This window comes from Corvus brachyrhynchos, unplaced genomic scaffold (genome assembly GCF_000691975.1).
Source record: "Corvus brachyrhynchos isolate BGI_N302 unplaced genomic scaffold, ASM69197v1 scaffold279, whole genome shotgun sequence".
NCBI classification, from domain to species: Eukaryota; Metazoa; Chordata; class Aves; order Passeriformes; family Corvidae; genus Corvus; species Corvus brachyrhynchos.
The window spans coordinates 8,953,449-8,967,692 of NW_008246060.1; the positions used below are offsets into that span (position 1 = coordinate 8,953,449).

The window sequence follows — 14,244 nt, forward strand, 5'->3', positions numbered from 1 at the left end:
GATGGTGTGTCAGGTAAACAGAACTACTTCTAAGAACCACTTCTTAAATTAAAGCTCAAGACTGAGCATATTTGTCCTTTATTAATAGGATTAAATCTAATTGGTTAATTTTTGCAAAAGACTACACATAAGACTTAAATAACATAAAGAATCTGTTGTACCTATGCATTGTACCTATGTTATGCCTATCTGTGATAATCTATTAAACTGGCTATTCATAACACAACAGGTCTGTTTTGATGCTCTGTCATTACATCTGATGCATTTCAGTTTTGCAGTGTGTGAATGAATGGTTTGCACATTCCTGAGAGAGCCTGCTCCTCTGCATTCATGACATCCTAATATGTTTCAATTTGGGTTAGTATATATCATGTTATCCACTCTTAGGACGTGATCATTTCATATCCCTTGATGGTTCCAGAACAGTTTAGCATACCACTTTTTCCCTGGTCAGAGAGTTAACAGAACAGAATGTCATAAAAATAAAAAAATCATTCTCAACACTACAGAGGGGAAGCTTTATGAGCAAGCATTTTTTAGTATTTGTAGAATTTCTGAATTAAATGCCTTTAAGAACCACACAGCTTGAATGCAGTAATGATGGTAAAGATTACTTGCTTTAAAAAGTACATCCAAAAATACAGAAGTTTTAAGGGAATTTGATTTTGAAGGTCATTTTAAAGGCTGGCAAAATAAAACAATAATCCTGTTTCAGTGGTTGAACTGACTTTCATACTGATTTTTCATTTTTCTTTTAGCATAATCCTCACAAAGAAGGACACTGGTAAACCTTGTCAGCATTTAAAAAAATAGGCTCCTGATAGTACAGAACATGCAGCTAAGCAAACTGATGTTAAATTTACTCATGATATTCCAGTATTTCAGCTACCTTTCACTTATTTGCAAATTTCTGAATAATTTCTCTGAAAACAGCCTGAAGTTCTATCATGTTTGTTAAATGAAACTAAGATAAACCCCTTTTCCTGTAAGTGAATGACAAGCCTCAAAATCCACCTTTGTTAAATTATGAATCAGAAAATATTAATTTGAAAGAAATTATGCATGAGCAAGCTCAGATAGAAAGAATATCTATAAGGAGAAAAAAAAATTTAAAAAGGAGACCTTGCCTACTGTACTGCTAATGTATTAAGAAGATACAGGAAGTACAAACCTCTTGGGATACAACCATGTAGTTAAGTCTCTCTTTAATGGGAAGCAGGAAGAGGAAGAGGGATGTACACAGGAAGAAATTAAAGAATATCTTTCTTAGAGGGATTTTAAAATTAAGAACAAGAAACATATTCACTGCAGTTTATATGCATTCTGCAAATCCTGTGTATTTATCAAACATAGAACAAGCCAACTTAAGTTCCTGTGTTATTTCCTTGTCAGGAATATAATGAGATTACAACATGTGATAAAGATGCTGCTGCCAGTCAGTCCTACACTGCAGATAGTTCTCTCCCACAACAAGCTTGGGAAAGGGGGACATGCTACCCTGTTCAGATTCCACGGAGAAGTAGTATGAAGCAAAGCAATACAAATGGCTCAAATATTAACATTAAGATTTTTTTTTCTTTCATCCTTGTCAGAAGAAAAACTGTATTTTCATTTCAATACACTGAAAACCACGTATTGTGTTTTACCTCACTAGTTTTCATGGAGAATTTCCTGCCCACTTTCTGTACACTCTCTGAAGAGTGAATCACTGGCAGTCAGACCTTATTCTGACCCTCCAGTTGGGCAGGGCTGAATATCTGCTCATGTAGAAAGAGAAGATTTAAACAGCAAGGAAGTCACAGGTCAGACTGACAATGTTCTAGCAAGGGGCTGCAGAGAAATACAGTGCACAGACTGCCCAATTATACTTGAGGTGAATGTGTCCTTTCCCAAATGCTAGGAAAGTTTTTAAAAAGTATAAATAAAATATAGTTATGGTCACCTTTGACATTATGTGCATTTTCTCATAATTGATGTTACAGATAGCTTTTACTTTAAACAGTATTGTTAAATATTCTATCTCTGGACTTAAACATTTTTAACTTGCTTTATTTTATTTTTTTCTCTGATTGGAAGAATGCTATGCACCTCCTATCATCCTTGGATTTATTCTAACTTTTTGACATACAAATCTGAGGGATGCTATACACTGCAGCACACTAAGATGGAGCCATTCCTTAACATTTGGATTTCTGGCAACTAAGTCTCAGTCTTAATGTCTGCTTTATATATACCAGCTACACAGTGCATGAAAATAATCCATGTACTTCTGCCCCCCAACAAATACAATGACAGTCTCTTCCTCAGTCATTTCAGAATTTCTGTTTCTTTTGTGACTATTTATTTATATCAACTTGCTTGGCAAATTGCAGCGAGGCTTTTAAATCCTCCTGCTCAGTGACAATTTAATTCATCTAAAGTCTTGACTCCACATAACAATTTGGACTGCTGCTGCTGGGGGTATGGGAAATAAAATTTTCAAAACAAAAAACGCACACACAAATATGTGTTTTAATGCATTATTAATGAAGTTGCTTTAGGAACTACAGTGGTCTTAATAGAAAGTGAATGGAAAGAAAAGCACTGAAATCAATGGAACTGTTGGAATTAGTATGTCAGGATTAGACCTGCAGTCAATACATGTAAGAAAGTCAGCTGAACAGGTATGTCAGAAACACTGTTTAGCTGAAAGCACAGCATACTTAGAATAAAATGCAAGTAGTCCTTCAGCCCTACCAAAAATTCCAAAGGAAAACAAATGCCTGGAAAGTTCATTACTCTGTAAGAACACAACTCACTTTACAATTTCAAACCATGAGCATAACAAATAACCTAGCCTGTGCATTTTTAAGTCATCTAACTAAAAATGTTTAGCCCTCTTATGCTCTAACTTCTTGTTATTGCATTTTGCTTCCTGTTAAGCAATGGAGTCAAATAAACAGGTCTTAGGATCTGGCTTCATATACTTAAGGTAAAATGACAAAATTCCCTCAAAATGCAGATTCTGAAAATCAAGTTCCCTTGGCCACAAGAGAGTGAACACAGTACAAAACACAACAGGAGCCACAGTCACAGTAGGATGGACGTACCGTCAAACAACCCATCAGGCTCTGCTCAAATGGTCTCTGGAAGGCTCTGGGATCTCCACACCAGTCCAGGAGCTCTGTTGCTGCATTATGGAAGTTTGCTGGGTTCTGTAAGTGCTGGAAAGGGAAGGCAAAGCAGCATGGTAAATAACATACACAAAGGCTGACATGTTCCTTTCTACACCACATTATTGCAAAGTCTGGCTCTAGGAACAGCACGTAATTCAAAAGCAAGACTTTAAATTGCACAGTGAATGCAGAAAATCCTACTTCCTTCTTATTAACACTTACACAGTTTTCTGACTTGACTTCATTAGTTAGAGGCAAACTGTAGCTGAAATACCAGAGCTTCCCAAACTCTTTCCTCCACAGCAGCACCTCTCCCACCTGCAAATCATAATGGATTCTACTTGGAAATCAAAACTATCTGAGCCCCAGCTAAGGGAAATTTTAGTGTTAGGTTCAATGTCTTTGATGTGTGCTTATGCCCTACTGTTGTGACATGCCAGCACAGCACCTTCCAATAATCAAGATTTCAATCTTTGCTGCTGGCCAATGAGGCAAACATGACAGAGTCAGAAAATGCCAGTGACAGGGAGAAGCACACTCACTATACTGATCCTTTCTAGGAGCTTTGGTTTCCGTTGCTCGTGACATATCATCATGAGCAATTAGGGTCATTAGCTTCAGGATCATGAAAAATGGAGGGTTATTTCTTAACTGAAAATGTTTTCACATGCACAGAAGGCACGCAGACATTTCAGAGTGGAACCCTACCTCTCCTGAAGAGGGTGGCAGGATTTGAGAGGGAAAAAAAATCTGGTTCTGTTATGAAATTTGCATGGGCAATAGATTTTTTCTGACTATCACATTAATTTCTGTCTTTTTACTGAACAACCAGAAGTCCTGATTTTAGAGGCAGTTAGTAAACTTATCTAATACTATTGTTCACACTGTCATCCCTCACTGTCTACATTGCTGAAGTATTCCAACATTTTAGCAGGAGCAGAGGGACAGCACAGGAAAGAAGGAATTCAATTTTCATCAGTAATACTGCTAGTAAATTCTCCAGTTCTGGTGATGGTAGGTGTTTCAGTGAAAACTCCAGAAACAAGAAGAAAAGCGACTATTTAGGAATTGTTGGGGTTTTTTAAGTAGTGGTTTTCTAATTCTTAGAATTGCTGAGAAAAATATGAAAATGATATGAGTGTTTTATCTGGGAGGCGCAAATCTCAGGGGCGTAGTTTTAAAAATATATCATTACTTTTAAATCAGTTGCATAATTTGGGAAAACGCAACTGCTCATTTCTAAGTATCTGGATGAACTACAACGCTTCACAACCTTTTTTTTCTCCTTTCATCCCCTCAATGCCTGAGTAGCTGCATATATTAGCATCATGACAAATGAAGGGGAAAAAAAGAATTCCTCCCTTGCCAGGTTTTCAGGAGTTCCCAGTCTGTGAGTTTTTGGATCACGTTACATTAAATAATTCTTATTCAATGAATGCTCTTGGTCAGAGGCCTTGCTTTAACATGAGATGACTGACATGCAGGGCACAGATTTTTAAAACAATAGCAGAATTTGAAAGAGCAGGCAGGCATTGTGCAAAGCAGGTTTCTTACCTCTGCTCTGCCAATATGGGTACAGCTCCCACCACCATCCAGTGAGAGCTTTACCTAGGCTGCATTTCAGAATTACATCTCTTTGCTGGCTGATTGTCTAATTGTTGGAGGAATCAAACGATTGTGTTTACAGATTAAAGGCAAGAATCCAAGTGAGTACATGTAAGAAGCCATATTTTAAGGCTTCACATAAAAAAAAAAAAAAAAAATCCCATGAACAGAGCCAGCAGTTTGGGTTATGAATCTTACAAGTAAAAGGGAAAAGGACGCTTTTTTGAATGCTTCACTTAAACCTCCAGAGAAGTGACTGCCCGACACCAAGTCTCTCAGTGAATACTGCTCCTTCCACAGGCCACTTTGATCTGCAGGGGAAACAGAAGTTGCTTCAAACCCCTCTACAACAGCACATGTAAGCTCTGCTAATATCAAATACACTATTTCCAGAAGGCAAGAGAGGCACATGAGCCGGTGAACAAATTGCACCATACTGAATACCTATTGTACTGATAGGACTTAGGTCACATCTCTCAGAAGGGAAAAAATAACCCAAACCAAAAACCCTTCCACAAAGAAACAACATAAGGAAGAATTCACTGAAAGCTATGCAATTCTGTATGTGAAACAGTTTTTAGTAACTCTTCCCTCCTTGTGGAAAATGAATTGAGATCCACTAATCAAAAGCCCTAAGTAAGAGCTACATAGTATTTATTTTCACCAGTGTTGCTGCTTGCCAGCTACACAAGACATTTTCTACTAAAGCTGGCATCTTCTACTAAAGCTTACAACAAAATTTCCCCATTGAGAAACAGACACTATACCTGAATGAGAACAATTTTTACAGACACAGCCTAACAGATAAAAAGAAGGGTGCACCCTTATCCATACACTTAATTTTCAGTTTAGCACCACATGAGGGTAATTTCTACTTACCATAACACCCCAGAAAAACAGTAATTTTTTTCCCTGAAGTTTCAACATATATTAAACTTGTGCTTTCCTATGGAAGAAAAGTCTCCTACTTGCCTGTGCCAAAGTAGGGGTGACCTCAATGACTTGGTTTTAACTGTTTGTTCTGTAACCCTCCAGCAAGTTATTTCACTGCATTGGGAGTGACCCCTGAGGTACACTATCAGAACTCACTTAAATACAGAGGGGATATTGAAATCCTGACTTCTTAAATGCAACGACCTAACTAAAACTTGTTTAGAAACTCACTGGGCAAGATAAGCAATTCTGTTAGTTCCATTACCCACTAAAAAACCCCAAAGAAAACATATGAAAAAGTCAGAATACCAGTGGGTTCTGTCTCTGTGGAGTAGATTTGAGTACTTTACAGGATGAGAGAAACAAAGAGAAGATCCAGCATGAACCAAAGCATGAAGGCAGGTGCAACTCTCCTTCCCCCAGTTACATAAAGAAGATGTTCCAAATGCCTACTGTGATTTTTATTTATTGACAACTTGAACACTGTACCTGGAGCAAAAAGCCCCAATGTCATTCACATCCTCAAAACAAAAGGCTTGCCTGAGAAGAATATTACATCTACTGTATTCATCAAACAGGAAATTAAAGAGATGTTCTCAGTTTTCGATCCAAGAACAGAAGTACAAAACAAAGCTTATGCCAGATCCATCCATCAGCTTTGTTGTGAAGCATTTTCCATGCATGGCTCTATCCTCTTCAACTGAAATTATTGGCAGCATTTTGACAGAAGCAAGGCATGTGCCTGAAGAGTCTTGTCTGAAACTGTGCTTCTTGTAAACAAGGGGAAAAAATCCACCTCATTAGTAGATGATTTAGAAAAAAGTGACAATGAACCAGATCTGGTTATGACATCTTGGTGTATCTTCAAAGCTATTAGTGAAGGGCCACCTAACAGCACCATGCTTGCAAGCAATCATGTTTTCAGCAAGTGGAGAGGATAAGTATGAATAAAATCTGAAGCAGAAATGAACAAAGCCAATGAGCTGAATGAAGCAGTTATTTACCAGATTGCTTTCAGTATCATTTGCTTTTCAGAAGACTATTAGCGAAACATGACAATTTCTATAATTGAAAAAATTCAGAAAATTTTCCATCTAATCATTTATAAGACCCCAAATCTAATATTCCTTTAGCCTGAATGGAACAGAAATCACAGAAACACTTAATGCATGTGAGCATATCATTGCAGGATCACCAGGTGATGCTCTAAAGGGAGAGTCTGAGTCTCAGAGTCATTTATATTTGATCTTGGAAGGAATCTTTTGTTCTTTGTAGGTCTTCAATTAACAGGCTGCTGTAAGGGAATAGAGAACAGCAAAAGACTTTGCTCTCCATTTTACTATGTCCAAGAAGAATGAACTATACCAACAAAGCCCTTTTCTGAGGACTGCTGACATTTGGGCTGGATTCTAGGGAAGGCGGGAACATCTACTGCTGCTCATGACCACCTCTGGCTTAAATGCTCTAATTACATAAAGAACAGACCACCTTTGCAAATTTGTGTGGACACAGAGGCAGAGGATGCAGGTACAATAGGACCCAAGGCCATCAGATTCCACTGCAACTGTCTGTGTGCCCATTTCATGGTTTACTGCTCTGTAGCTGCCTGGAGAGAGGGCAACAACAATCACATTGAGAGTTACACACAACAGCTGATATGTGGCAAATTTTGGTCGCAACATTTCAAAATACAGCCACCACTTGAAATTGTTACTCCCTTCCAATCAGTGACCAAAAAGTCTTGATATACAATAAAAACTCTGCCATGGGCACAAAAATATAAGCTTCATTCCACATACGAATTTAGGCCCCTATGAGTTAAATAGGCATATACAATAAAGAACTTATTATTCAGAAGGATACTAAAGCATAAGTGAGTACTCTCAGTCATCTCACCAACAAAGTGGTGAAAACCACTTCCTGCAGTCCAAGATTCAATATGAGTTTGGAGACTGAAACCAATTATCCACATTGAAACATGGCAAGGACAATGGCCTTGTCTCCTCTAAATATAGAAGTCTGCAACCCATTTGTACACTTGTGTACCTCTGACAGAACAGTCTAGTAAGCAATGCTAGAATATCAGTCAAAATTAAGAACAATTACAGAGGCTTAATATTATCTCACACACATCAAGAAATGCTAACGTGACAGCAACGGTATGGAAAGTGAATCATTTAAACATGAAATCCATATGTTCCAGTTTGCTGCTATAGAAAACAAATGCTGAATTTCAATTTACAAATGACATCTCTGGTGGAGGGTTTTTTTCCTCTTTTCTGTGGAATACATCAGACTGAAGGCAGAGACCTAATTTGCCACAACTTAACCTATTCAAAATGAGATGTCATGCAAATAAGTTTTTGAGCAGCAAACTGCTTAACTATGCTAAACAAGCTATTGCATTTATTTACGTGATGTCGCAGCAAATTATGAAGGCTGACTCAAGTTGTCTGTTTGTTTTGCTGAGTTACGTCTGCTCTGTGTCTCACTCCTCGATTTAATTGAACTGCTGAAGATAATATAACTTATCACGCAGACATTATGCCATGTAGCTAGATTCTAGGTTAATTAACAGTAGCCTACAGTCACTGCATTTCTCACATGGTTAGCCACTTGGACCCTGTCTACTGTCTAGCTTCACTAATCAACGAGTCTGGGAATCTTACATCAGCGACACAGAACACCGGCAACACAGGGAGCTTTTCAGTGCACAGAAAAAGAAAACACAGAGAGATGTAGGTAGCCTTTTCTTCGCTCTGAAGTTAACCCCTTCCTACACACCATGTGGCAAGGCTGCACACTTGGCAAACATTCTGGTCCACCAGCTGGGGAAACTGAATCCAGGGGGCAGCTGCTCTCCTTCAGGACAGAAAGCCCTGGCTGCTGTTCCACAAGCACTGCCGACTAATGCAAGCACTGGATGCTGCCAGTCCTGGAAGGCTCCTGCCTCCCTCTGTCTTCTCCTGCCTGTGCCCCTGCACAGCACAAGAGGACACATGGCTGCCTGCACGATGAATTAGCCACATTCTACACTAACAATTTGAGCTGCACTGGCCCTCCAGGATGGCAGGCAGGGCAGGTCCTTGAACCTTAGCACTAGCAGGGGAGACAGCAGCAGTGTGAGCCACTCCATGGAAGGCTCTTCAGGAGCCATGGGAATGGGAACATGTTACATCATTTTTTCATACCAGTACTAGACTGAAAGCTGACCTAAGACTTAGGATACATTTTGTTGGTAATGCTGAGTCTTATGGTAGGTTGTCTCTGCGAGCTTCTTTGCCCAAACATGTACTTCCAGCAGTTTCAGTGCCTCAGACTACACTTGCTGTTCTGACTGTGATCTAACCTCCCAAATGCTGACTTTCAGTCATCACTCACAGGGAGACGTGACTCAAAGAAAGTGGCAGCAAACAAAAGGTAGGGCTGGGAAGATACCAGGACTCTGCTCTCAGCAGCAGCTTTGGACTAAACGCATCGCGAAACTTCTCCCAAAGGTGGAGCTGTATCATCAGTGTAAGAGGATGACACAGTTAAGTTCACAGCATAAATACTCCTGCCTCACAACACCCTCCTTTTTAAAAAAATAACTGTACTGTCGATTATTTCAAGCCAGAGAAATATTTTGTTACTAATATTCCTCATTATTCTCCAAAACCCACAATGCATACAAAGAAAGGCACCAAAAGGAAACATGGATTTTTAGTATTCTGTACATATTTACTCTTGAGGTAATCCTGAGACTTCAGCCAAGTTTAGACAACAGGTTCATCTGTGTGCTCTCAAAACTTTCCAGCAGAAAGATTTTTTTACTTTGTCCAGAATTTCAAAGTATATAAAACACAGTATCAAGCCCATCTTTTCCAAATGATGAGCCAGATATTCAACATGACAAATTTTGCGGTGGCAAGAGGTGGTGGAATTTGAAATGCCTGTGTACAACTCTGAGGTTCACATGACTTGCTTGCTATTTTCAGCTGCAGCATGCAGGTTTTCAAGCCTTTCTTCACAACAATGGAAATTAAAATTCTCATATGATTGTAAAATCTATGAATTTAATAACAAAAAGCAGCTATCAAAATTTATATACAAAAATAACTATGCTCAAAACTATGAACAGAAATCATAATTCTTTTGGTGCTAAACTGATAATGACTGGTGAAGGAGCTGACCCACTTCTTCATGCCTATGGAATTTTCTAACTGTGGTGTGTATCTCACTCTGACCCTTGAGATGGGATTTGGTGGCCATGTGCTTTGGCAGATTCTGCCAGGCAATTCAGACTGTTTTTTGTCCATCTTAATGCTCATCCAGACCTGCCTGCAATTATGTGTAATGAAAATGCACTACTGTGCTGAAGTGGGGCGAAGAGGGGAGTAGGGAAGAATGGGACCTGGAAAGAGAAAGGGCAGAGAGAACTGAAAGAGATGACATGCCCTTCAACTTAAAACAACTCAAGTGCAGAATTACTGTGCTCCTGCATATGGGGCAAAGGGCCTTCAGCTCCCAAACGAAAACTAATCACCTCTCTTAAGAATGTAAGTAGGATGGCTGGTCAGCCACCCTTGCAGAGCATAACCAAGGGGAGACAAGGCTGGTCTCTGTGTGTTACTCAGTGCACAAGTACACTGCTACTGGACCTAAATTTGAAAGCTCACTCAGCACCATAAGACCTCCAACCAGCAGGAGCCATTTGCTTTCATACATTGGTTGAAGCTTTTTTACTCTAAACCCTGAGCAAGCTCTGTGAGTGAGCCCAATCATGAACCTGTCTCCTCCTCCTATGCAAAGACCTCTACTTCAGATCCCCATCCACCCAGAACTCTCCCTCTCCCTGGCATGCCCGCCACTGGCTGCCAGAGAGCTCCTGTACAGAAATACAGGACACCACCCAGGAATACACTTAAAACATAGAAAATGACGTAACCTGAAATAGGTGGTTTCTCTATCTTTATTTTTTTTACAGTCAACTGTGATTATACACATCTTGCCCTATCCATAAGCAGCCATACTCAGTAAGTTAAAAACTCATCTGCAGTCAATATTCAAAATAAATGGTCTTTTTCATGAGGATAGAGGGGAGTATTGAGCTATTTTCTGTCTCTTGGGAGTGTGATTCTTGTTTATCTGGATATGGGTATAGATAGTTCAATTCTCTGCAGTCCCTTTCAATATCAAAGATTGTTTTATTTATCAAAAAATTAAAAGGCTCAAGCTGTGCATTTTGAATTCAGATAATCCCCCCCCCCCCAATTTAGTGTTTGTGAGATTGAGAGATCCCTAATTAATAGAATTATCTTGCACTTATATGGCTCATTCCATCGGAGGCTTTATAAATATTTTATTAGGCTCACATTTTGAGAGGTACTAGATACACTGAGAGTGAGATTAAGACCACGTTAGCCATTCCCACTTATAAAAAACAGAGCACACAGAGTCACCTTTGCCCCCTTTGTCCATTGCAGCTTCTTTTTAAAAATAAAACAGTAAATACTGAGCAAAGACCAGCACCTCTTTATCAGATGTTTAGCATCAAGAAAATACTGGGCAAGATCACATGCTAAGCAAATGAGAAAAAGAACAAATAAAAAATATGAGCATCACTGAACTGCAAAAAACCCAAGCTGCTCAGTTATGAGCTGTAAGGGAACAAAATCTGTATTAATGCAGATTTTCATAGATGCTTCTCTCATACACTTTTAGTATAAAGTGTGTGTGTAATTCAGTACTGATTTCAGAAAAGGTGAATGCCTGGTAATTGAGCAGCCTTGTTCTGCTGTCTGGATCTCCTGTACCATGAGTTTTGCGAGGATGACTACACACCTATATGCATGTGCTGGAGCAAAGGAAAGATACTGCAACCTTGGCTTGTCCATTAGTTTTACAAAAGTGTAAGAAATGGATTTAACATCTGATCCTCAAGAACTATACATAGAAGCCAGAAGAGCTAAAACAAGAATCATTCCTTAACTCTGCTGATCAGAACTGCAACATTATCTTCCTACTCCAAACCATTCAGATCTGCGTAACTGCAGTACATTTATGATATACTTTGATAAAACTTTATGTTAAGTAAGGGAACATGCAGCAAATTAAACTTCTTTAGTCATAACCTGCTGTTCCACCCCACCCTCCCCTGCCCAGGAGGAAACTGTGACTTGGGGGTCTGAAGGCTGTGATCAGATCTGACTGAAAATGGAAATGGGGCAGACTAATGGCAGTATGTCTTTATGTTCATCTCTTGATGGTCCAATCTTTGTACCTTCCTTGCCCCCAGCACCTGGACTGCTATTATGTCAGCTGAGAGCAGTGGGAACAGGAGGGTTTACAAAGACTCCAAATAATCAAAGGGGCTGGAATTATTTTTCCTTAAGCATTCACAAACTGATTTTACAGGATAAAAGTCAAAAGACAAAGGTAAAACTGTTTGCTCTTTCTCCAAGGCCATGCTCAGCCATGCAAGGCTTTAAATTTGCAATTACAGCTCAACAGAATTACGAAATCAGTTTGCCTAACCAGTTCACTTGCTCTTCTTGGCAAGTGGAACAACCCATTTTCCATTAGTATCTCCCTACTATACCATGCAAGCATGAGATGTCTCTATGCGACTACAGCAACAATGCTGAGCCCTATCATTCCAACAGACATTGCAATGATACAGGAGCTTTCTTCTCTAATGCCCTCGTGATATTCAGTCAGAAGTTTCAGTCCTAAATATCTCAACATATCAAGGAGTTAATTTTCTCAAAGTGGTGGCCATACTCTTTCTGTTAGCATATCACTGCACTATTAGAACAATGCTTAATTATTACAATAATATTTACGTAAATTGTTAACAGATTTTATTGTTTAAAATAGGCTTATTTGTTCTAGACTTGCTTACCTGATGTCTTGACAAAAAGAATATCTACTTTCACAATGTGTTTTAGTAGAAGATTAAGTGAAGGACTCAGGCAAAGTGGAGTGTCTATATAAATATTTCAGTGTTATGAACCATTTCATAATTTGAGGTACATATCACAGCCTTATGAAAAGTTTGGGTTGGTGGTTTTCTTTCATGCAGTTCTTGCCTTATCAAGGTATTTTAAGAACATTAAAGAATTATCACATCATCCCTTTACTGGAAGATTATTGTCAATAGCGAATTCTCTAAAAAAGAAATAACCCCACCCAAGAGCATAAAGTGAGTTGATAGCAAGGGGGGAAAAAAAACCCCACCAACTCCTCTGATTTATGTACAGAATCAACTTCTAAAATTTAATTAAAATAGATACATTTATTAATTTTCTAAATTTCAGGAGAATAAATTCACTGATTTTGAAAAATAACCAATAGTCTTCAGTATACTCAGTTGAACAGCAGCACATTTGTTGGACGTATTTTGTTTTCCAATAATTTTTTTGACTCATTTGAGTAATTTACTTACTTATTGAGCTTTTAATAGCACTTTTAATTAACTGATTCAACCTTTATTATTTTAATCTCTTAATCTATGCAGAGATAAAATCTCAATGTGACTACTTAAAATGACAACTACACAAACTGATACCCCTGTGGAAGATGTAGAATTCACATGACCTATTCTCACAGGTTCTACCAGCCAGCTAGGCATTACTAAGATATTTGCAAATCAAAAGGAAAAATGCTTCCCCAGACAGTTTTTCGTTTACAGAACTGCCCATAGCACCTGCTGTGCGACCTGCCCACGTACAATATGTTACTGTACAGAGGCAAGAAGGAGTGAGCACCAGCAGTGAAGAGACTCTTCCTTCACGAGATGATGCCAGAGGTCTGCACAGCCGAAGGCTCTTGATATTAACAGTACTTCAGCCACTACAACTTTTCTGAGAACACCTGCTTTTACAAATGGTAAAAATGGTAAATGGTCCTTATGTGCAAATGCTCTCTAAGCCATACCTCTATGGATTTGCTGTTGCACACAATAGTGGCAAGTCGAGTAGCAAACGCATATGCAAGAAGGAAGAGCCAGAAATAGCAGGACATAAGTCAGAGATGTCACCAGCTGTGTCACATTTCCACTGCAGAGTTTGACCCAGCTGCTGACAAAAAGGACTTCCTATGCTCATCTGACACCAAGGTGACATCATAGACTCAACTTACAGATTTCTAGAATTTTCAAATATTCATCCTTATTTACCAAAAGACAATTGTCTTTTGGTAAATGAGGTAAAACAGGCCAGATTAATTTGTTGCACAGAAAAGAATAAAATTATACTAAATCCTATGGGTACTGGAGGTTTTCTGTGTGAGTTCAAAATGCGCATTTTCCATTTTGAAATGGAAATACTAAGGATACTAGCACGACTAATATTAAGAGTACTAAAACCCCAGTCCTTGAGGACAGGTGCTCCAGTAAAGCAGCAGAACTGGGAATGGGAAAAGTGAACCTGCCAGAACTTTACAAATCTGCCTCACAACACGATGGGTTATATTCCACCCACTGGAATCTTGTCAGATAAACAAACCAGACAAATACTGCAAACAACAAGAAAGTGCTTTCTTCCCCTCCCTACCAGAAGTACTTCTAGCA

At 38.9% G+C, this 14,244-nt stretch overlaps 1 protein-coding gene across 1 annotated transcript in view; it reads right to left on the bottom strand.

The window, feature by feature from the left end:
• ZMIZ1 (zinc finger MIZ-type containing 1) overlaps positions 1-14,244 on the bottom strand; it is a 294,975-nt gene that overhangs the window by 136,929 nt on the left and 143,802 nt on the right. The window contains 1 exon segment of the mRNA XM_017746191.1: positions 3,030-3,203. Coding sequence (XP_017601680.1) covers positions 3,030-3,203 — 174 coding nt within the window.